Source organism: Oncorhynchus masou, chromosome 22, assembly GCF_036934945.1.
Source record: "Oncorhynchus masou masou isolate Uvic2021 chromosome 22, UVic_Omas_1.1, whole genome shotgun sequence".
NCBI lineage: Eukaryota > Metazoa > Chordata > Actinopteri > Salmoniformes > Salmonidae > Oncorhynchus > Oncorhynchus masou.
The window spans coordinates 9,350,458-9,375,189 of NC_088233.1; the positions used below are offsets into that span (position 1 = coordinate 9,350,458).

Sequence of the window (24,732 nt, forward strand, 5' to 3'; positions counted from 1 at the left end):
GGATTCTCAGAAAACACTAGTCACTGTCGTGTGTAAGAAGCCCAGGAGACGTTTATGAGACATTGGATCCGGCGTGCCTGGCACCGACAATCATTCCACGCTCAAAGTCACTTAGGGCCCTCGTTTTGCCCATTCCAGTAACTGAATGTCTCCATGCCGGTCTTCCTGCTTTATATAGCAAACCATGGCTCACGGCCTGTAGGAGCCATCAATTCCCGAGAATGGGGGGGGGGTGTACCTAATAAACTGGCCAGTGAGTGTATGTGACCACGGGTACGTGAGGTGAGGAATGAAATGCGTGTGAGAGAGATAGCGAGTCACTCATGGAGGACGGTGGAAGTTGAATAGAAATCTGTTACACACAAATTTTGACCTGGTTTAATAAAGATGGATCTCCCCCCTAAACTTCCATTGTCCTCCAAAAGTAGTTGAACGCCTCTGACAAAAAACCCTTCCGATCCTTCTCCGCCCTGGAACGGGCGGTGACGGGATGGAGAGGTGAAGGTGGGTCAGACCGTGAGCTAGACGTACCTCTGCAGAGATGCGTCGGTTACCCCTGTTCCTCAGACACACCCCTGTGGGAGACTGAACCTCATCTGAGCTGGTCCCTGATGCCTGGTCACTCTCTCCATCAGAACCCATCTTCATATTCTCATGGACGATGTCTAAGAGAGGAGAGAGGGGGAGAGTGGGACAAAACAGAGAGGGAGAGAGGAGGGGGAGAGTGGGACGAGAGGTATGAAACAGAGAGAGAGAGAGAAGGGGGAGAGTGGTACAAAACAGAGAGAGAGAGAGGAGGGGGAGAGTGGGACGAGAGGTATGAAACAGAGAAGAGAGAGGAGGGGGAGAGAAGAGAGAGGAGGGGGAGAGAAGAGAGAGGAGGGGGAGAGTGGGACGAGAGGCATGAAACAGAGAGAGAGAGAGAAGGGGGAGAGTGGTACAAAACAGAGAGAGAGAGAGGAGGGGGAGAGTGGGACGAGAGGTATGAAACAGAGAAGAGAGAGGAGGGGGAGAGAAGAGAGAGGAGGGGGAGAGAAGAGAGAGGAGGGGGAGAGTGGGACGAGAGGCATGAAACAGAGAGAGAGAGAGAGAAGGGGGAGAGTGGGACGAGAGGTATGAAACAGAGAGAAGAGAGAGGAGGGGGAGAGAAGAGAGAGGAGGGGGAGAGTGGGACGAGAGGCATGAAACAGAGAGAAGAGAGAGGAGGGGGAGAGTGGGACAAAACAGAGAGAGAGAGAGGAGGGGGAGAGTGGGACGAGAGGTATGAAACAGAGAGAGAGAGAGAAGGGGGAGAGTGGGACGAGAAGTATGAAACAGAGAAGAGAGAGGAGGGGGAGAGAAGAGAGAGGAGGGGGAGAGTGGGACGAGAGGCATGAAACAGAGAGAGAGAGAGAAGGGGGAGAGTGGTACAAAACAGAGAGAGAGAGAGAGGAGGGGAGAGTGGGACGAGAGGTATGAAACAGAGAAGAGAGAGGAGGGGGAGAGAAGAGAGAGGAGGGGGAGAGTGGGACGAGAGGCATGAAACAGAGAGAGAGAGAGAAGGGGGAGAGTGGGACGAGAGGTATGAAACAGAGAGAAGAGGGGGAGAGAAGAGAGAGGAGGGGGAGAGTGGGACGAGAGGAATGAAACAGAGAGAGAGAAGGGGGAGAGTGGGACGAGAGGTATGAAAGAGAGAGAGAGAAGGGGGAGAGTGGGACGAGAGGTATGAAACAGAGAGAAGAGAGAGGAGGGGGAGAGAAGAGAGAGGAGGGGGAGAGTGGGACGAGAGGCATGAAACAGAGAGAGAGAAGGGGGAGAGTGGGACGAGAGGTATGAAACAGAGAGAAGAGGGGGAGAGAAGAGAGAGGAGGGGGAGAGTGGGACGAGAGGAATGAAACAGAGAGAGAGAAGGGGGAGAGTGGGACGAGAGGTATGAAAGAGAGAGAGAGAGGGGGAGAGTGGGACGAGAGGTATGAAACAGAGAGAGAGAAGGGGGAGAGTGGGACGACAGGTATGAAACAGAGAGAGAGGAGGGGGAGAGCGGGACGAGAGGTATGAAACAGAGAGGGGAGAGGAGGGGGAGAGAAGAGAGAGGAGGGGGAGAGAGGAGGGGGAGAGAAGAGAGAGGAGTGGGACGAGAGGGATGAAACAGAGAGAGGAGGGGGAGAGTGGGACGAGAGGTATGAAACAGAGAGAGGGGAGAGGAGGGGAGAGAAGAGAGAGGAGGGGGAGAGAAGAGAGAGGAGGGGGAGAGTGGGACGAGAGGAGAGAGGAGGGGGAGAGTGGGACGAGAGGAGAGAGGAGGGGGAGAGAAGAGAGAGGAGGGGGAGAGTGGGACGAGAGGAGAGAGGAGGGGGAGAGTGGGACGAGAGGAGAGGAGGGGGAGAGTGGGACGAGAGGGATGAAACAGAGAGAGGAGGGGGAGAGCGGGACGAGAGGTATGAAACAGAGAGAGGGAGAGGAGGGGGAGAGAAGAGAGAGGAGGGGGAGAGAAGAGAGAGGAGGGGGAGAGTGGGACGAGAGGAGAGAGGAGGGGGAGAGTGGGGGGAGAGGGATGAAACAGAGAGGGGGAGAGAAGAGAGAGGAGGGGGAGAGAAGAGAGAGGAGGGGGGAGAGAGGGATGAAACAGAGAGAGGAGGGGGAGAGAAGAGAGAGGAGGGGGAGAGAAGAGAGAGGAGGGGGAGAGTGGGGGGAGAGGGATGAAACAGAGAGAGGAGGGGGAGAGAAGAGAGAGGAGGGGGAGAGAAGAGAGAGGAGGGGGAGAGTGGGACGAGAGGAGAGAGGAGGGGAGAGTGGGGGGAGAGGGATGAAACAGAGAGAGGGGAGAGGAGGGGGAGAGAAGAGAGAGGAGGGGGAGAGAAGAGAGAGGAGAGGGAGAGTGGGACGAGAGGAGAGAGGAGGGGGAGAGTGGGGGGAGAGGGATGAAACAGAGAGACGAGAAGGGGGAGAGTGGGACGAGAGGTATGAAAGAGAGAGAGAGAAGGGGGAGAGTGGGACGAGAGGTATGAAACAGAGAGAGAGAAGGGGGAGAGTGGGACGAGAGGTATGAAACAGAGAGAGAGGAGGGGGAGAGCGGGACGAGAGGTATGAAACAGAGAGAGAGAAGGGGGAGAGTGGGACGAGAGGTATGAAAGAGAGAGAGAGAAGGGGGAGAGTGGGACGAGAGGTATGAAACAGAGAGAGAGAAGGGGGAGAGTGGGACGAGAGGTATGAAACAGAGAGAGAGGAGGGGGAGAGCGGGACGAGAGGTATGAAACAGAGAGGGGAGAGGAGGGGGAGAGAAGAGAGAGGAGGGGGAGAGAAGAGAGAGGAGTGGGACGAGAGGGATGAAACAGAGAGAGGAGGGGGAGAGTGGGACGAGAGGTATGAAACAGAGAGAGGGGAGAGGAGGGGAGAGAAAGAGAGAGGAGGGGGAGAGAGAGAGAGAGGAGGGGGAGAGTGGGACGAGAGGAGAGAGGAGGGGAGAGTGGGACGAGAGGAGAGAGGAGGGGGAGAGAAGAGAGAGGAGGGGAGAGTGGGACGAGAGGAGAGAGGAGGGGGAGAGTGGGACGAGAGGAGAGAGGAGGGGGAGAGTGGGACGAGAGGGATGAAACAGAGAGAGGAGGGGGAGAGCGGGACGAGAGGTATGAAACAGAGAGAGGGGAGAGGAGGGGGAGAGAAGAGAGAGGAGGGGGAGAGAAGAGAGAGGAGGGGGAGAGTGGGACGAGAGGAGAGAGGAGGGGGAGAGTGGGGGGAGAGGGATGAAACAGAGAGAGGGGAGAGAAGAGAGAGGAGGGGGAGAGAAGAGAGAGGAGGGGGAGAGAGGGATGAAACAGAGAGAGGAGGGGGAGAGAAGAGAGAGGAGGGGGAGAGAAGAGAGAGGAGGGGGAGAGTGGGGGGAGAGGGATGAAACAGAGAGAGGAGGGGGAGAGAAGAGAGAGGAGGGGGAGAGTGGGACGAGAGGAGAGAGGAGGGGGAGAGTGGGGGGAGAGGGATGAAACAGAGAGAGGGGAGAGGAGGGGGAGAGAAGAGAGAGGAGGGGGAGAGAAGAGAGAGGAGAGGGAGAGTGGGACGAGAGGAGAGAGGAGGGGGAGAGTGGGGGGAGAGGGATGAAACAGAGAGAGGGAAGAGGAGGGGGAGAGTGGGACGAGAGGAGAGAGGAGGGGGAGAGTGGGGGGAGAGGGATGAAACAGAGAGACGAGAGATGGGCCATTTTTACAGGATGAGGTCAATATGGCAAAAAAATGCCCGCCCTGACAAGGACTGTACCATCACTACTGATAAGAGCAGACCATATACACATGACTAAATGTTATTCTTTCCATCAACTCAACGTCATCCACTGCTGCTGGGAACTATAGCAGCAGCCACTCCCTGGTCAGTTTCCACTGTCCTACCCCCTCTCAGCTGACACTGTGTGTGTGTGTGTGTGTGTGTCCGTGCCCGTGTGTGTGTGTCCGTGCCCGTGTGTGTGTGTCCGTGCGTGTGTCTGTGCCCGTGTGTGTGTGTGCGTGTGTGTCCGTGCCCGTGTGTGTGTGTGTGTGTGTGTGTCCGTGTGTGTGTGTGTGTGTGTGTGTGTGCGTGTCCGTGCCCCCGTGTGTGTGTGTGTGTGTGTCCGTGCCCCCGTGTGTGTGTGTGTGTGCGTGTCCGTGTGTGTGTCCGTGCCCGTGTGTGTGTGTCCGTGCCTGTACTTGTGTGTGTGTGTGTGTGTGTGTGTGCGTGCCCGTGTGTGTCCGTGCCTGTGTATGTGTGTGTGTGTGTGTCTGTGCCCGTGTATGTGTGTGTCCGTGCCCGTGTGTGTGTGTGTGTGTGTGTCCGTGTGTGTGTGTGTGTGTGTGTGTGTGTGCGTCCGTGTGTGTGTGTGTGTGTGTCCGTGCCCGTGTGTGTGTGTCCGTGCCCGTGTGTGTGTGTCCGTGCGTGTGTCCGTGCCCGTGTGTGTGTGTGTGTCCGTGTGTGTGTGTGTGTGTGTGTGCGTCCGTGTGTGTGTGCGTGTCCGTGCCCCCGTGTGTGTGTGTGTGTGTGTGTGTCCGTGCCCCCGTGTGTGTGTGTGTGTGCGTGTCCGTGTGTGTGTCCGTGCCCGTGTGTGTGTGTCCGTGCCTGTACTTGTGTGTGTGTGTGTGTGTGTGTGCGTGCCCGTGTGTGTCCGTGCCTGTGTATGTGTGTGTGTGTGTGTCTGTGCCCGTGTATGTGTGTGTCCGTGCCCGTGTGTGTGTGTGTGTGTGTCCGTGCCCATGTGTGTGTGTATGTGTGTGTGTGTCCGTATGTGTGTGTGTGTCCGTGCCCGTGTGTGTGTCCGTGCCCGTGTGTGTGTTGTCTCACCAAGGCGGCTGCCGTTGCGTTGCACGGCCATGAAAGACCCTAGCCCTCCTCCACCTATGACGCTCTGGGGTCTCCGCAGAGAGGGCTTCTTGAAGGAACTAGTGTACTGGTGCAGGAAGGAGTGAACACTGTGGGCCGAGGGGGGAAGTCCGTGACCGTTATGCACCACGGTCCCTGTCGGTGGGAAGAAACAGAACTGCGAATCAATACGAGTACCTTAGATTAGAATACTGTTAGCCTGTACTGTATAACACTGTTTAGCATAGATGGAACCAGGCCATCTTCCCCAACCAAGTCACCTGACCAGGGAAAACCCAAGGCCTAAAACGAGGCATATTGTCAGGAAATGTATCTATATGCACTGCAGCGCACCACCGCTGTTAAAACGTGGCTGCCACTAAAATAAAGAAAGTCCAGCTGGGAAAAACCCGTAGGGGAAACACTGTGTAAGAGGGATTATTAGGCCCTGTGTGTGGACATCAATACCAAGAGAAAGAGAGAGAAAACTAACAGGATTAAGATCAAAGAAAAACATCAGAGAGAAAACAGAACGTCTCTCAAAACAACAGATGACCTAACACACTCCTTCCTACATCGTTACTAGATCACACACACACACACACTCTTATTCCACTACTACTGCAGTGTTGTGTTATATAAATCATATTAAGGGTATGGCATTAGGACTCATACTCATCACACCAGCTCTACTCATCTGACCATTCTGTCTCCTGGATTTATACTGGCAAACACACAGCAGTCTGCCGCATCACAATCCCCTCTGCAGAAGAACACACACGTAAATCATCCTCCTACACACACACACACACACACACACACACACACACACCTTTAATATCACACCACACACACACACACACACACACACACACACCTTTAATATCACACCACACACACACACCTTTAATATCACACCACACACACACACCTTTAATATCACACCACACACACACACCTTTAATATCACACCACACACACACCTAATCTGTCCCTATTCAGGAGCAGGGAACAGTCAGGGCAGATTTGGAGTTTAAAAGTGCTTTAAAAAACATGGAATTAACTAGGCAAGTCAGTTAAGAACAAATTCTCATTTTCAATTACGGCCTAGGAACAGTGGGTTAACTGCCTTGTTCAGGGGCAAAACGACCTTTCAGTTACTAGACCAATGCTCTAAACACTAGGCTACCTGCCGCCCAGAATACCTACAGAAAATAAGAGAGGGAAGGAGAGGGGAGCTGGTTAAAAGGAGAGAAGAGAGGGAAGGAGAGGGGAGCTGGTTAAAAGGAGAGAAGAAGAGGGAAGGAGAGGGGAGCTGGTTAAAAGGAGAGAAGAAGAGAGGGAAGGAGAGGGGAGCTGGTTAAAAAGAGAGAAGAGAGGGAAGGAGAGGGGAGCTGGTTAAAAGGAGAAGAAGAAGAGGGAAGGAGAGGGGAGCTGGTTAAAAGGAGAGAAGAAGAGAGGGAAGGAGAGGGGAGCTGGTTAAAAAGAGAGAAGAAGAGAGAAGGAGAGGGAAGCTGGTTAAAAGGAGAGAAGAAGAGGGGAGCTGGTTAAAAGGAGAGAAGAAGAGAGAGAAGGAGAGGAGAGCTGGTTAAAAGGAGAGAAGAAGAGAGGGAAGGAGAGGGGAGCTGGTTAAAAGGAGAGAAGAAGAGAGGGAAGGAGAGGGGAGCTGGTTAAAAGGAGAGAAGAAGAGAGAAGGAGAGGGGAGCTGGTTAAAAGGAGAGAAGAAGAGAGAAGAGAAGATAGGGAAGGAGAGGGAAGCTGGTTAAAAGGAGAGAATAGCTGTTGAAGAAAAGAGAGGAGAGGGGAGCTGGGAAAAACACTGATAAAGCCTGGTGATGAAAGACAGAGAGAGACAGAACGAGGAGAGAAATGCGTTTCAAGATGAACAGCTGCTTTACAGAGTCCTCTAAGTCACTGTGGCAATGTCATGGAAACTCTAGAACGTTCGAGACCCTGACAAGCCAGCACCATAGCAACGCCACGGCAGCCAACGACAACACCAGACTATGCCTGGAAGGCTTAATACCAGCTGAGAGATAGTGTGACATAGCTGGTTAATTATCTTTGTTTTGATGCCTCGCAGGCTCCATACAGCCCCCCCCCCCCCCCCACACACACACCCGTGCCCCCCCCCACACACACACACACACAACACACCCCCCGTGCGCCCCCCAAAAACACACACACCCCCGTGCCCTCCCCAAAAACACACACACACACCCCCCCGTGCCCTCCCCAAAAACACACACACCCCCGTGCCCTCCCCAAAAACACACACACACACACACACACACACACACACCCCCGTGCCCTCCCCAGAAACACACACACACACACCCTCACCGCTGTCCTTGTTGCCGTTCTCCTCTATCGTATTCTGTTCAGCCAGTTCAGACAGAGACTCGTCGATGGTCTGACTCCCTCTCAGAGTCTGGGACAGCCTCCTCCTAAACCGCTTCATCTTCTCCATGGTGCTCTCTGGCAGGGGAGGTCTGGGGAGAGAAGGGGACAGTCAGTAAGTTCTGGGGAGAGGAGGGGACAGTCAGTAAGGTCTGGGGAGAGGAGAGAGGAGGGGACAGTTAGTAAGTTCGGGGAGAGGAGAGAGGAGGGGACAGTCAGTAAGTTCTGGGGAGAGAGGGGACAGTCAGTAAGGTCTGGGGAGAGTCAGTAAGGTCTGGGGAGAGAGGGGACAGTCAGTAAGTTCTGGGGAGAGTCAGTAAGGTCTGGGGAGAGAGGGGACAGTCAGTAAGGTCTGGGGAGAGTCAGTAAGGTCTGGGGAGAGTCAGTAAGGTCTGGGGAGAGAGGGGACAGTCAGTAAGGTCTGGGGAGAGTCAGTAAGGTCTGGGGAGAGAGGGGACAGTCAGTAAGTTCTGGGGAGAGAGGGGACAGTCAGTAAGGTCTGGGGAGAGTCAGTAAGGTCTGGGGAGAGAGGGGACAGTCAGTAAGTTCTGGGGACAGTCAGTAAGGTCTGGGGAGAGAGGGGACAGTCAGTAAGGTCTGGGGAGAGTCAGTAAGGTCTGGGGAGAGAGGGGACAGTCAGTAAGGTCTGGGGAGAGTCAGTAAGGTCTGGGGAGAGAGGGGACAGTCAGTAAGGTCTGGGGAGAGAGTAATCTAAGAGAAATGGATACCCACACACTGTTACATGTTCTGAGTTTGAGGAATATTACGGCTGAAGGGACGAGAGGTACGAGATAGCTGAAGGGACGAGAGGTACGAGATAGCTGAAGGAACGAGAGGTACGAGATAGCTGAAGGGACGAGATAGCTGAAGGGACGAGAGGTACGAGATAGCTGAAGGGACGAGATAGCTGAAGGGACGAGATAGCTGAAGGGACGAGAGGTACGAGAAAGCTGAAGGGACGAGAGGTACGAGATAGCTGAAGGGACGAGAGGTACGAGATAGCTGAAGGTACGAGATAGCTGAAGGGACGAGAGGTACGAGATAGCTGAAGGGACGAGAGGTACGAGATAGCTGAAGGGACGAGAGGTACGAGATAGCTGAAGGGACGAGAGGTACGAGATAGCTGAAGGTATAAGATAACTGAAATGAAGAGGCCCGAGAGACTTATAATACCTATGGTTTTCAGCATGCTGTTCAAACAGCTGGAGACGGACAGAAAGGTGGGTTCATAACAATTCAACTGTTCTACCTTGTTAGCTAGCAAATAGAACCTTGTTAGCTAAACTTGAAATATAAAGATTAGCAGACTAATCATTAGCACATGGGCTTGAGAGATTGTTGATGAGACCTGTGTTACTTTTCAACAAGAAGTGATCTTTATTTGTGAATGTGCATTTTGCATGGTTCTAGTTCCATTTGTAACAAAAAAAAGGGTATGTTCATAGACTTGAAAGCCAGATCAGTGATTACTGCACAAAAAAAGCAGGTTCAAATATTTTGATAAAATAATTAGTGGGTCTTATGGTTGTAGAAGGCTGGGTCTAATGGTTGATGAACTTAGCCTCTGCAGCAGAGGTAACTCTGGGTCTTCCTTTCCTGTGGCGTTCCTCATGAGAGTGCTTGATGGTTTTTGCAACTGCAATTGAAGAAACTTTCAAAGTTCTTGACATTTTCAGTATTGACTGACCTTCATGTCTTAAAGTAATGGACTGTCGTTTCTCTTTGCTTATTTGAGCTGTTCTTGCCATAATATGGACTCTTTTACCAAATAGGGCTATCTTCTGTATACCACCCCTACCTTGTCACAACACATCTAATTGGCTCAAACACATTAAGTAAATAAATTGCACAAATTAACTTATTAACCTCTTGGTGTTAGGGAGCAGTTATTTTCATTTTTGGAAAAAAAACGTTCCCGTTTTAAAAACGGGATATTTTGTCAGGAAAAGATGCCAGAATATGCATATAATTGACAGCTTTGGATAGAAAACACTAACGTTTCCAAAACTGCAAAGATATTGCCTGTGAGTATAACAGAACTGATGTTGCAGGCGAAAGCCTGCGAAAAATCCAATCCGGAAGTGCCCCATATTTTGAAAGCGCTGTGTTCCAATGACTCCCTATTCAGCTGTGAATGTACCATCAACGAGCTTACGCTTTCTACGTATTCCCCAAGGTGTCTACAGCATTGTGACGTAGTTTTACACATTTCTGTTGAAGAATAGCCATAGGCAGCCACATTGCGTAAGTGGTCACATGGTGGCTCCGAGAGAGATTCTCGCGTAAAATACAGAGGTAGGTAGCCATTACTCCAATCGGTCAGAGTGAAAAACGAATTGTCCCGACTGATATATTATCGAATAGATATTAGAAATACAGCTTGAGGATGGATTCTAAACAACGTTTGCCATGTTTCTGTCGATATTATGGAGCTAATTTGGAATATTTTTCGGCGTTGTGGTGACCGCAATTTCCGGGCGATTTCTTAGCCAAACGTGAAGAACAAATGGAGCCATTTTGCCTACAAAAATAATCTTTTGGGGAAAAAAAAATCAACTTTGGCTGTCTACCTGGGAGTCTCGTGAGTGAAAACATCCGAAGTTCAAAGGTAAACGATTTAATTAGATTGCTTCTGATTTCCGTGACAAGTTTGCCTGCTGCTAGCAGGGCATAATGCTATGCTAGGCTATGATAAACTTACACAAATGCTTGTCTAGCGTTGGCTGTAAAGCATATTTTGAAGGGTGACAGGGTGATTAACAAAAGGCTAAGCTGTGTTCCAATATATTTCACTTGTGATTTTCATGAATAGGAAGATTTTCTAGGAAGATTTATGTCCATTGCGTTATGCTAATTAGTGTCAGATGATGATAACGGTCCTGTTCACGGGCTGGGCGTCACTACAGGTTAACAAGGCACACCTGTTAATTGAAATGCATTCCTGGTGACTACCTCATGAAGCTGGTTGAGAGAATACCAAGAGTGCAAAGCTTTCAAGGCAAAGGCTGGCTACTTTAAAGAATCTCAAATATATTTAGATTTGTTGAACACTTTGTTGGTTACGACATGATTCCATATGTGTTATTTTATAAGTTTTGATGTCTTCACTAATTCTCTACAATGTAGAAAATAGAACAAATAAAGAAAAACCCTTGAATGAGTAAGTGGCCAAACTTTTGACTGGTAATGTATATCATGAATCACCCATAAGTTAGGCCATATCGCCCAGCCCCAGCAAGACGCAACATGTTCTGGGAACTTCCCTAATAAATCAACTCTGCTTTCAAAGAGTTCACAAGAAATACAAGCATCAAACACACCTCAAGCAATATACACCAATACCACATCTATAGTAAAAATGGGTTAATGGGAAAGAACACAAGCGTCAAACACACCTCAAGATCCTCAAGCTAAATATCCAAGTAATCCCACATCTGCTGTGAAATGTAGACATTGCATTGATTTATAGCTACTGACTGGAGCGAACACAAAAACCCATCAACACTAAAGGAAACAGGCTTAAGATAGAGTTACTAACAGACCCTAATTAATTTCCAACACTGGAAAAACATGACGTATTGGGAGAGATAATGATTCATGTTGCTATGGAATGTAATGAGTCTTTTTTTTTACTAGGCAAGTCAGGTAAGAACAAATTCTTATTTACAATGACGGCCTAGGAACAGTGGGTTAACTGCCTGTTCAGGGGCAGAACGACAGGTTTGTACCTTGTCAGCTTGGGGATTTGAACTTGCAACCTTCCGATTACTAGTCCAACGCTCTAACCACTAGGCTACCCTGCCGCCCCTCCACTCTAACCACTAGGCTACCCTGCTGCCCCTCCTCTCTAACCACTAGGCTACTCTGCCACCCCTCTAATGTAAAGAAGAACGAAGCTATTAAAACACTTACACGCATCATTTCGATTTGAGGCAAAGAACAGTAGAGGTAATTACATTGAGAAAAGTAACAAACATGACGTATCGGGAGAGATTCAGGGGATGGAAACTAATATGAACTGACTGGAGGGAACCAGAAACAACCTATCAACAGTCAGGGGGGGACAGGGGGGGATATACAGAATTTAGACGTTATTAAAATAGGCCAATTAATTTCCCACACTGGAAAAACATTTTGTATTGGGAGAGATGGATGAAAGTCATGGTCTGCGTCCCAAATGATACCATATTCCCTAAAAGGTGTGCAGCACGATGTAGGGGATAGTGTGCCATTTGAGTCCATGAACTGCTAGCAGATGGTAAAGCAGGGGATTTCTGAGAAAAAGGGAGAACAGGACTAGTGTGTCGCTACAGCCCCTTCACGTTGCATTCCATCCCCATTCAGCGTGAGGGACAGATGGTGTGTATGTGGACTCAGGAGTTGTCACTGCCAAAGGAATAGCTCATAGACTTCTCATTCCTCGCCCGCGGGGGCTCCGGCGCGGCCTCCTCGCCCGCGGGGGCTCCGGCGCGGCCTCCTCGCCCGCGGGGCCTCCGGCGCGGCCTCCTCGCCCGCGGGGGCTCCGGCGCGGCCTCAGTGCACACTGTGTTCCACGGAGTAAAAATGGATGAAAGCATTTGACTGGAGTTATTAGCGGCAGTGTCTGACCCATCCGGTCCTTGTTCCTGTAGCTTGGCTTGTGGTCAAGTCTGAAGCCCTGAAGCCCTGGATGTGATCCCAGAGTATCCCTGCTCCCATGAGTAAGTAGGCTGAGCAGAAGACTGTGCTCCAGAGACACAGGGCCACAGCAAGAGAAGTAGTCCCATTCGGTACGCACTAATTAGAATTTGTTGCCATGGCAACACACTGTGCCCCCCCCCCCCCATGTCTAAATTCAAAACACCCAGCAGGAGACTAAAATTATATTCTGTTCTGTCTTCTTTAACCAAACACCCTACAGTACACACGCTTTTCACCACGGCTAACCATGACTTCCCTACATGGACAAAATCAGCTTTCCAGTAGCTATATGCAAAATTGTATTTTCCACATCAGTTTGCCTGGCATGGAGGACAGTGAGGATTGGAGGGGGTAGGGAAAAGACTAAGAGAAGCAGGGGGAAGGGTGAAGAGCGAGAGGGGATGTGAGGAGCGAGAGGGGATGTGAGGAGCGAGAGGGGATGTGAGGAGCGATGGCGGCTAGCCGAAGTTGGCTAAGTGAACTGAACGAGTGTGCTCGCATACTCCCTTAAAATACCTTCGCTTGAAAAACGAGAAAACATCTCGCATGGAATGGCCTTCATTTCTCAGAACAACAATAGACTGACAAGTTTCAGAAGAAAGTCCTTTGTTTCTGGCCATTTTGAGCCTATAATCATACCCACAAACGCTGATGCTCCAGATACTCAACTAGTGTAAAAGAAGGCCCGTTGTATTGCTTCTTTAAATCAGAACAACAGTTTTCAGCTGCTAAGATAATTGCAAAAGGGTTTTCTAATGATCAATTAGCCTTTTAAAATTATAAACTTTGATTAGCTAACACAACGTGCCATTGGAACACAGGAGTGATGTTTGCCGATAATGGGCCTCTGTACACCTATGTAGATATTCCAAAAAAATAAAATCAGAGATTCAGCTATAATATTTATTTACAACATTAAAAATGTCTACACTGTATTTGATCAATTTGATGGTTTTTTTAATGGACAAAAAAAATAAGTGATTTTCTTTCAAAAACAAGGACATTTGCAAGTGACCCCAAACTTTTGAACAGTAGTGTGTGTACACACGGGGCGGAAGGGTAGCTTAGTGGTTAGAGCGTTGAACTAGTAACCGGAAGGTTGTGAGTTCAAACCCCCGAGCTGACAAGGTACAAATCTGTCGTTCTGCCCCTGAACAGGCAGTTAACCCACTGTTCCCAGGCCGTCATTGAAAATAAGAATGTGTTCTTAACTGACTTGCCTGGTTAAATAAAGGTAAAATAAAAATAAACACACACTTACTGTGCAAAATTTTTAGGCAAGTGTGAACAAATGTTGTAAAGTAAGAATGCCTTCAAAAATATACATGTTAATAGATTTATCAATTAACAAAACGCAAAGTGAGTGAAAAAAGAAATCTACATCAAATCCATAGTTGGTGTGACCACCCGTTGCCTTCAAAACAGCATCAACTCTTGTAGGTACACTTGCACAAAGTCAGGGATTTGGTAGGCATATAGTCAGGTGTATGAGTAAACAATTATACCAAACAGGTGCTAATGATCATCAATTCAATATGTAGGTTGAAACACAAAAACATTAACTGAAACAGAAACAGCTGTAGAGGATGAATAAAACTGGGTGAGGAACAGCCAAACTCTAACAAGGTGAGGTTGCTGAAGACAGTTTACTGTCAATAGTCATACACCATGGCAGACTGACAACAGCAACAAGACACAAGGTACTGCATCAGCAAGGTCTCTCCCAGGCAGACACAAGGTAGTTATACTGCATCAGCAAGGTCTCTCCCAGGCAGACACAAGGTAGTTATACTGCATCAGCAAGGTCTCTCCCAGGCAGACACAAGGTAGTTATACTGCATCAGCAAGGTCTCTCCCAGGCAGACACAAGGTAGTTATACTGCATCAGCAAGGTCTCTCCCAGGCAGACACAAGGTAGTTATACTGCATCAGCAAGGTCTCTCCCAGGCAGACACAAGGTAGTTATACTGCATCAGCAAGGTCTCTCCCAGGCAGACACAAGGTAGTTATACTGCATCAGCAAGGTCTCTCCCAGGCAGACACAAGGTAGTTATACTGCATCAGCAAGGTCTCTCCCAGGCAGACACAAGGTAGTTATACTGCATCAGCAAGGTCTCTCCCAGGCAGACACAAGGTAGTTATACTGCATCAGCAAGGTCTCTCCCAGGCAGACAAGGTAGTTATACTGCATCAGCAAGGTCTCTCCCAGGCAGACACAAGGTAGTTATACTGCATCAGCAAGGTCTCTCCCAGGCAGACATTAAGGCAGTCAGGGATTTCCAGATGTGCTGTCCAAGATCTTTTGAAGAAGAACAAAGAAACCGTCAACGTTGAGGACCGTAGATGCAGTGGTCAGCCAAGGAAACTGACTGCAGCAGATGAGACACATCATGCTTACTTCCCTTCGCAATCGGAAGATGTCCAGCACTGCCATCAGCTCAGAATTGGTAGAAAACCGGCTCTCACAGACCTGTTAGTTTTTCTTTAAGAAGCCCTCCTGTTCTCCACTCATTGCCTGTATTAACTGCACCTGTTTGAACTCGTTACCTGTATAAAAGACACCTGTCCACACTCAATCAAACAGACTCCAACCTCTCCACAATGGCCAAGACCAGAGAGCTGTGTAAGGACATCAGGGATAAAATTATAGACCTGTACAAGGCTGGGATGGGCTACAGGACAATAGGCAAGCAGCTTGGTGAGAAGGCAACAACTGTTGGCGCAATTATTAGAAAATGGAAGAAGTTCCCCTGCTCAAGCCAGTGCATGTCCAGGCCCGTCTGAAGTTTGCCAATGACCATCTGGATGGACCAGAGGAGGAATCGGAGAATGTCATGTGGTCTGATGACACAAAAATAGAGCTTTTTGGTCTAAACTCCACTCGCTGTGTTTGGAGGAAGAAGAAGGATGAGTACAACCCCAAGAACACCAACCCAACCGTGAAGCATAGAGGTGGAAACATCATTCTTTGGGGATGCTTTTCTGCAAAGGGGACAGGACGACTGCACCGTAGAGGGGAGGATGGATGGGGCCATGTATCGGGAGATCTTGGCCAACCTCCTTCCCTCAGTAAGAATATTGAAGATGGGTCGTGGCAGGGTCTTCCAGCATGACAACGACCCGAAACACACAGCCAGGGCAACTAAGGAGTGGCTCCGTAAGAAGCATCTCAAGGTCCTGGAGTGGCCTAGCCAGTCTCCAGACCTGAACCCAATAGAAAATTGGAGGGAGGGAGCTGAAAGTCCGTATTGCCCAGCGACAGCCCCGAACATGAAGGATCTGGAGAAGGTCTGTATGGAGGAGTGGGCCAAAAGCCAAAATCCCTGCTGCAGTGTGTGCAAACCTGGTCAAGAACTACTGGAAAAGTATGATCTCTAATTGCAAACAAAGGTTTCTGTACCAAATATTAAGTTATGCTTTTCTGATGTATCAAATACTTATGTCATGCAATAAAATGCAAATTAACTACTTAAAAATACAATGTGATTTTCTGGATTTTTGTTTTAGATTCCTTCTCTCACAGTTGAAGTGTGCCTATGATTAAAAAAATTTGACCTCTACATGCTTTGTAAGTAGGAAAACCTGCAAAATCGGCAGTGTATCAAATACTTGTTCTCCCCACTGTGTGTGATATATATACACATACATATTGCTCCTTTGCACCCCAGTATCTCTACTTGCACAGTCATCTTCTGCATATCTATCACTCCAGTGTTTAATTGCTAAATTGTAATTACTTCACCACTATGGCCTATTTATTGCATTACCTCTTATCTTACCCCATTTGCACACACTGTATATAGATTTTTCTATTGTGTTAATGACTAAGTTTCTTTATTCCATGTGCAACTGTTTGTGTTGCACTGCTGTGCTTTAGTTCTCAACTGGCCTACCTGGTTATATAAAGGTGAAATAGAAAACAAATGCAAAAAAAAGTGGTACCCTTCCTGCAGACTCATCCTGACATGACCCTCCAGCATGACAATGCCACCAGCCATACTGCTCGTTCTGTGTGTGATTTCCTGCAAGACAGGAATGTCAGTGTCCTGCCATGGCCAGCGAAGAGCCCAGATCTCAATCCCATTGAGCACGTCTGAGACCTGTTGGATCGGAGGGTGAGGGCTAAGGCCATTCCCCCCAGAAATGTCTGGGAACTTGCATGTGCCTTGGTGGAAGAGTGGAGTAACATCTCAAATCTGGTGCAGTCCATTAGGAGGAGATGTACTGCAGTACTTAATGCAGCTGGTGGCCACACCAGATACTGACTGTTACCTTGATTTTGACCCCCCTTTGTTCAGGGACACATTATTCCATTTCTGTTAGTCACGTCTGTGGAACTTGTTGAATCTTATGTTCATACAAATATTTACACATGTTAAGTTTGCTGAAATGAAACAGTTGACAGTGAGAGGGTGTTTCTTTATATATATATCCTGTGCAAGAACTATCTTCAACGTAAAGAAGAACAAGGAGTCCTGGAAGTGATGGTATGGCCCCATTTATATATATATATATATAGTACTGTGCAAATGTTTTAGGCTGGTATGTGTGTGTGTATGTACACACACAGTTGAAGTTGGACGTTTACATACACCTTAGCCAAATACATTTAAACTTAGTTCTTCACAATTCCTGACATTTAATCCAAGTAAAAATTCCCCGTCTTAGGTTAGTTAGGATCACCACTTTATTTTTAGAATGTGAAATTTCAGAATACTAGTAGAGAATTATTTATTTCAGCTTTTATTTCTTTCATCACATTCCCAGTGGGTCAGAAGTGTACATGCTACCAAATGCTAATTGAGGGTATTGCCTTTAAATTGTTTAACTTGGGTCAAATGTTTCAGGTTGCCTTCCACAAGCTTCCCACAATAAGTTGGATGAATTTTGGCCCATTCTTCCTGACAGAGCTGGTGTAACTGAGTCAGGTTTGTAGGCCTCCTTGCTCGCACATGATTTTTCAGTTCTGCCCACAAATTGTCTATGGGATTGAAGTCAGGGCTTTGTGATGGCCACTCCAATACCTTGACTTTGTTGTCCTTAAGCAATTTTGCCACAGCTTTGGAAGTATGATTGGGTCATTGTCCATTTGAAAGACTCCTTTGCGACCAAGCTTTAACTTCCTGACTGATGTATTGAGATGTTGTTTCAATATATCCACATAATTGTTCCTCCTCATGATGCCATCTATTTTGTGAAGTGCACCAGTCCCTCCTGCAGCAAAGCACCTCCACAACATGATGCTGCCACCCCCGTGCTTCACGGTTGGGATGGTGTTCTCCTGCTTGGAAGCCTCCCCCTATTCCTCCAAACATAACGATGGTCATTATGGCCAAGCAGTTCTATTATTGTTTCATCAGACAAGAGGTCATTTCTCCAAAAAGTACAATCTTTGTCCCCATGTGCAGTTTCAAACCGTAGTCTGGCTTTTTTATGGTGGTTTTGGAGCAGTGGCTTCTTCCTTGCTGAGCGGCCTTTCAGGTTATGTCGATATAGTACTCGTTTTACTGTGGATATAGATACTTTCGTACCGGTTTCCTCCAGCATCTTCACAAGGTCCTTTGCTGTTGTTCTGGTATTGATTTGCACTTTTCACACCAAAGCACGGTCATCTCTAGGAGACAGAACGCGTCTCCTTCCTGAGCGTTATGACGCCATTGTGGTCCCATGGTGTTTATACTTGGGTACTGTTGTTTGTACAGATGAAAGTGGTACCTTCAGGCGTTTTGGAAATTGCTCCCAAGGATGAACCAGACTTGGAGGTCTACAGTTTATTTCTGAGGTCTGATTTTGGCTGATTTATTTAGATTTTCCCTTGATGTCAAGCAAAGAGGCACTGAGTTTGAAGGTAAGCCTTGAAATACATCCACAGGTACACCTCCAATTGACTCAAATTATGTCAATTAGCCTATCAGAAGTTTCTAAAAGACATGACATCATTTTCTGGACTTTTCCAAGCTGTTTAAAGGCACAGTCAACCTAGTGTATGTAAACTTCTGACCCACTGGAATTGTGATACGGTGAATTATAAGTGAAATAATCTGTAAACAATTGTTGGAAAAATGACTTGTGTCATGCACAAAGTAGATGTCCTACCCGACTTCCAAAGCTATAGTTTGTTAATTAACATGACATTTGTGGAGTGGTTGAAAAACGAGTTTTAATGACTCCAACCTTCGTGAATGTAAACTTCCGACTTCATACATACACACCTACTCATTCAAGGATTTTTTATTTGTACTATTTTCTACATTGTAGAATAATAGTGATGACATCCAAACTATGAAATAACACGTATGGAATCATTTACATTTACATTTAAGTCATTTAGCAGACGCTCTTATCCAGAGCAACTTACAAATCATCTAGTAACCAAAAAAAGGGTTGGGGTTAGGGTGACAGCTCTGGGCTCCATAAGGGATAGTACACAAGCTAACCACCAACACTGTCCTTTCACTACTGTAGCACTGAGCATCCTGTAACTGTTAATGCATGGGAGAGGAGGAGAGGGAGAGGAGGGGTGAGAGAACGGTTCAGGGCACACAGGCCCTGGCAGGGGGAAACAAGGTGGTCACCATCATAAGCACGCTGTCATGTGACCAAGCGACTGCCACAGGGCCCACCGGCGACCAGGAAGCAGGGCACCCCACAGGAAGTGGAAGAGAGAGAGAGAGAGGTCACTAGCCCTGACCTACTGACCTTTGTCTATTGTGCAGGTACGATCCAGTACCACGAATGAGCTCGCTCAGGTCGTAGTCAGCCTTGGCCCTGTAAAGAGCAGCCTTCTCGATCACTCAGAGAAGACAATGAACACGAGTGAAGGAAAGGTCTGCTAGGCTGCTGCCTTTAATATAGCACACTTATGTAAGGCCCTCATTGTGAGGAGAGAAGTGGGGCTTCCTGCTGCGAGGGCACAGACAGGAGTTACCAGCAACATGCTCTTACATCACACTGGGTCACTGGGGACACAGAACAGGCAGGAGTTGAGGAGAGCTGAGCTGTAGACACAGAACAGGCAGGAGTTGGGGAGAGCTGAGTTGAGCTGGAGACACAGAACAGGCAGGAGTTGAGGAGAGCTGAGCTGTAGACACAGAACAGGCAGGAGTTGGGGAGAGCTGAGCTGGAGACACAGAACAGGCAGGAGTTGGGGAGAGCTGAGTTGAGCTGGAGACACAGAACAGGCAGGAGTTGGGGAGAGCTGAGTTGAGCTGGAGACACAGAACAGGCAGGAGTTGAGGAGAGCTGAGTTGAGCTGTAGACACAGAACAGGCAGGAGTTGAGGAGAGCTGAGTTGAGCTGTAGACACAGAACAGGCAGGAGTTGAGGAGAGCTGAGTTGAGCTGTAGACACAGAACAGGCAGGAGTTGAGGAGAGCTGAGTTGAGCTGTAGACACAGAACAGGCAGGAGTTGAGGAGAGCTGAGTTGAGCTGTAGACACAGAACAGGCAGGAGTTGAGGAGAGCTGAGCTGTAGACACAGAACAGGCAGGAGTTGAGGAGAGCTGAGCTGTAGACACAGAACAGGCAGGAGTTGAGGAGAGCTGAGCTGTAGACACAGAACAGGCAGGAGTTGAGGAGAGCTGAGCTGTAGACACAGAACAGGCAGGAGTTGAGGAGAGCTGAGCTGTAGACACAGAACAGGCAGGAGTTGAGGAGAGCTGAGCTGTAGACACAGAACAGGCAGGAGTTGAGGAGAGCTGAGCTGTAGACACAGAACAGGCAGGAGTTGAGGAGAGCTGAGCTGTAGACACAGAACAGGCAGGAGTTGAGGAAAGCTGAGCTGTAGACACAGAACAGGCAGGAGTTGAGGAAAGCTGAGCTGTAGACACAGAACAGGCAGGAGTTGAGGAGAGCTGAGCTGTAGACACAGAACAGGCAGGAGTTGAGGAGAGCTGAGCTGTAGACACAGAACAGGCAGGAGCTGAGGAAAGCTGAGCTGTAGACACAGAACAGGCAGGAGCTGAGGAAAGCTGAGCTGAAGACACAGAACAGGCAGGAGTTGAGGAGAGCTGAGCTGTAGACACCGAACAGGCAGGAGTTGAGGAAAGATGAGTTGAGCTGGAGACACAGAACAGGCAGGAGTTGAGGAGAGCTGAGTTGAGCTGGAGACACAGAACAGGCAGGAGTTGAGGAGAGCTGAGTTGAGCTGGAGACACAGAACAGGCAGGAGTTGAGGAGAGCTGAGTTGAGCTGGAGACACAGAACATGCAGGAGTTGAGGAGAGCTGAGCTGAGCTGGAGACAGAACAGGCAGGAGTTGAGGAGAGCTGAGTTGAGCTGTAGACACAGAACATGCAGGAGTTGAGGAGAGCTGAGCTGAGCTGGAGACAGAACAGGCAGGAGTTGAGGAGAGCTGAGCTGAGCTGGAGACACAGAACAGGCAGGAGTTGAGGAGAGCTGAGCTGAGCTGTAGACACAGAACAGGCAGGAGTTTTGAGGAGAGCTGAGCTGGAGACACAGAACAGGCAGGAGTTGAGGAAAGATGAGTTGAGCATTGCAACAGAACATGTTGTCCACCTTACAGAGAGAGTGGGGCCACGTTCAGTATAGGCAAACGTTGTAGATAGCAATGTCATGAATAGAGCTGTCATGATTAGTGGTTTTACATATCAGAGTGGCATGTTTGTTCTGTATAACATATTTTAATAAAACACAGTATCTGACAGTGCTCTGCTTAACACACCCCTAAATCCACTTCCTGAATTTGCATATTTGAAGGGACTAGACAGTGTACACCTTATAGACCTGAACAAAAATATAAACGCAACATGTAAAGTTTTGGTTCCATGTTTCATGACCTGAAATAAAAGAGCGAGAGAGCGAGAGAGAGTGAGAGAGCGAGAGAACAGATGGGGGACAGAGCAAGAGAGAGAGAGCGGGTGGGGGACAGAGCGAGAGAGAGAGCGGGTGGGGGACAGAGCGGGTGGGGGACAGAGCGAGAGAGAGAGAGCGGGTGGGGGACAGAGCGGGTGGGGGACAGAGCGAGAGAGAGAGAGAGCGGGTGGGGGACAGAGCAAGAGAGAGAGAGCGGGTGGGGGACAGAGCGGGTGGGGGACAGAGCGAGAGAGCTCAGTCTGTGGCAAGACAAGCATTTAACACTAGCTGTCACTCAGAGCGGTCGTTGCTATAGCAGTGGCGTTAATCAACTTTGAGTCTTATTTTCTCTGAGGACCGTCCAGGACCCTGTTATCATTAGTCCACATACACACAGTCTGTCAAAGGTGACTCATCACCTTTCTGCCAACACATCAGCACTCTGGTGCCAGCGCCACTCAGACCCTCTGAAACGGCAGACGACCGAGCGAGAGAGGAGTGGCGGGGACGACCGAGAGAGGAGTGGCGGGGACGACCGAGAGAGGAGTGGCGGGGACGACCGAGAGAGGAGTGGCGGGGACGACCGAGAGAGGAGTGGCGGGGAGGGGAGGAGGCAGAAGAAGAGACCAGGGGGCAGGGACTTGACAGACGAGCGCATGGGAAAGAGAAAGACCAAGTACCATTTACAGAGATTGTCGTGTCCCTTGATGCTCATTCTGTATTTTTACACTGTAGCAGTACAAGGTGTTGTTCAACTCCAGACAAACCTCTAGATAAACCACCTGTCTCTCAACTGCTTCCAATTCACTCCTTCCCTTCCCACTAACCCAATGTTTAGATCTACATTGAACAATATATTGACAACGCAACGTGAAACCATTTCTAAGCTTTTACTGAGTTACAGTTCATATACGGAAATCAGTCAATTGAAATAAATTCATTAGGCTCTAAAATCGATGGATTTCACATGACTGGGAATACAGATATGCATCCGTTGGTCACAGATGCAGAACAAAAGGCAGGAGCGTAGATCAGAAAACCAGTCAGTATCTGGTGTGATCACCATTTGCCTCATGCAGCACAACATCTCTCTTTTGCATAGAGTTGAACAGGCTTGATAATTGTGGCCTGTGGAATGTTGTCTCGCTCCTCTTCAATGGCTGTGGGAAGTTACTGTATATTGGCGGGACCTGGAACATGCTGTCGTACACGTTGATCCCAGAGCATCCCAAACATGCTCAATGGGTAACATGTCTGGTGAGTAGGCAGGCCATGGAACAACTGGGACATTTTCAGCTTCCAGGAATTGTGTACAGATCCTTGTGACATGGGTCTGTGCATTATCATGCTGAAACATGAGGTGATGGATGAACGGCACAACAATGGGCCTCAGGATCTCATCACGATATCTCTGCATTCAAATTTCCATCGATAAAATGCAATTGTGTTTGTTGTCCGTAGCTTATGCCTGCCCATACCATAAACCCACACACACACACACACACACACACACACACACACACACACAATAGGGCTTTATTGCAGACAGAAATACTCCTCAGCAGTGCACACACACACACGACTCCGACATTCCTCGTCCTAATATTTCTAAATTCCATTCTTTTACATTTAGATGTGTGTATTCTTGTGTATTATTAGATATTACTGCACTGTTGGAGCCTGGAACACAAGCATTTCACTACACCCGCAATACCATCTGCTAAATATGTGCATGTGACCTATACCATCTGCAAAATATGTGCATGTGACCAATACAATTTGGCCACACCCCTCGTGTCTTATTGCTTAAATACACAGCTGAATCCTAGGACTGATGCTATCTGTCTGTTTACTAGCCAGCTGTGTACCAGCTCAACATATAAACAGAAAGGAAAGCAGGAGGCAACATCCGTGTTCCTTTGTTCATAATGGAGATTAAGCTAGAGATAGCCTACATCCCAAACAGCTCCCTATTCCCACAGGGCTCTGGTCTAAAGTAGTGCCCTAAGTAGGGAACAGGGTGCTATTTAAGACATAACCAGAGAAATCTATTTGGTCATCTGGCCTTCGCTTTGTTCATAATGAGATAATCACTCAGGAGTGGTTTCATCAAAGACACTGGCCTTGTGGAGAGTCACAAAGCACAACAGCCAGCAACTCTCGCTCTCACTCACTCACACACACACACACAAAAGCAACAACATTATCATCACAGAGGACACCAATTATCAGCCTCTCTCCCCCTCTCGTCCACATAACAGCTTCGGCCTGTCTGCCACAGTGTTTCACAGCCGTCAGTCACACACACAAAGGTGTGTGAGCTTCCTTATCGACAGTAAGGGCAGGTGGGAGCCAGAATATCAGAGGCTCAAAACACAGACATTGTTCTCTTTAGGCCTTTAGGGCTGACTCACAAATTACACCGTATTCCAACTATGTAGGTAATAGGAAGCCACTTTAGATGTCCTGGTCAAAAGTAGTGCACTGAATAGGGAACAAAGTGCCATTTGGGATATACGCTAATAGCTTTAGAGAGGCTGTTCTTACCCCAGACCCAGCCTTCTCCTGCTGGAGTAAAGTTGTCTGTACTGTGAGGCTGTCCACGACAAGAACAACAACAAATATTGGTTGACCGAAAGTCGCCTGCTCTTTCGACCAACAGAATATATATTTTTTAAGTGTATTTTTCCATATACAGTAGGGCAAAAAAGTATTTAGTCAGCCACCAATTGTGCAAGTTCTCCCACTTAAAAAGATGAGAGGCCTGTAATTTTCATCATAGGTACACTTCAACTATGCCAGAAAAGAAATCCAGAAAAATCACATTGTAGGATTTTTGAATGAATTTGCAATTATGGTGGAAAATAAGTATTTGGTCAATAACAAAAGTTTCAATACATTGTTATACACCCTTTGTTGGCAATGACAGAGGTCAAACGTTTTCTGTAAGTCTTCACAAGGTTTTCACACACGGTTGCTGGTATTTTGGCCCATTCCTTCATGCAGATCTCCTCTAGAGCAGTGATGTTTTGGGGCTGTTGCTGGGCAACACAGACTTTCAACTCCCTCCAAAGATTTTCTATGGGGTTGAGATCTGGAGACTGGCTAGGCCACTCCAGGATCTTGAAATGCTTCTTACGAAGCCACTCCTTCGTTGCCCGGGTGGTGTGTTTGGGATCATTGTCATGCTGAAAGACCCAGTCACGTTTCATCTTCAATGCCCTTGCTGATGGAAGGAGGTTTTCACTCAAAATCTCGACACGTCCCCATTCCTTCTTTCCTTTACACGGATCAGTCGTCCTGGTCCCTTTGCAGAAAAACAGCCCCAAAGCATGTTGTTTCCACCCCCATGCTTCACAGTAGGTATGGTGTTCTTTGGATGCAACTCGGTGTTCTTTGGATGCAACTCAGCATTCTTTGTCCTCCAAACACGACGAGTTGACTTTTTACCAAAAAGTTATATTTTGGTTTCATCTGACCTTATGACATTCTCCCAATCTTCTTCTGGATCATCCAAATGCTCTCTAGCAAACTTCAGACGGGCC

The 24,732-nt window shown here is 48.3% G+C and overlaps 1 protein-coding gene across 3 annotated transcripts in view; it reads right to left on the bottom strand.

Annotated features, from left to right (window-relative positions):
* Positions 1 to 24,732, bottom strand: part of LOC135508974 (cyclin-dependent kinase 17-like) — a 69,907-nt gene that overhangs the window by 34,270 nt on the left and 10,905 nt on the right. For 2 of the 3 annotated variants that reach the window (XM_064929225.1, XM_064929226.1), the window contains exons 2-4: positions 7,639 to 7,787; positions 5,278 to 5,451; positions 532 to 665 (exon numbers count right to left, since the gene is read on the bottom strand). In XM_064929225.1, the coding sequence (XP_064785297.1) occupies positions 532 to 665; positions 5,278 to 5,451; positions 7,639 to 7,765 (435 nt within the window). In that variant the 5' untranslated portion in view covers positions 7,766 to 7,787. The remainder of the gene's footprint in view (positions 1 to 531; positions 666 to 5,277; positions 5,452 to 7,638; positions 7,788 to 24,732) is intronic. The other variant, XM_064929228.1, reaches the window with a different exon arrangement.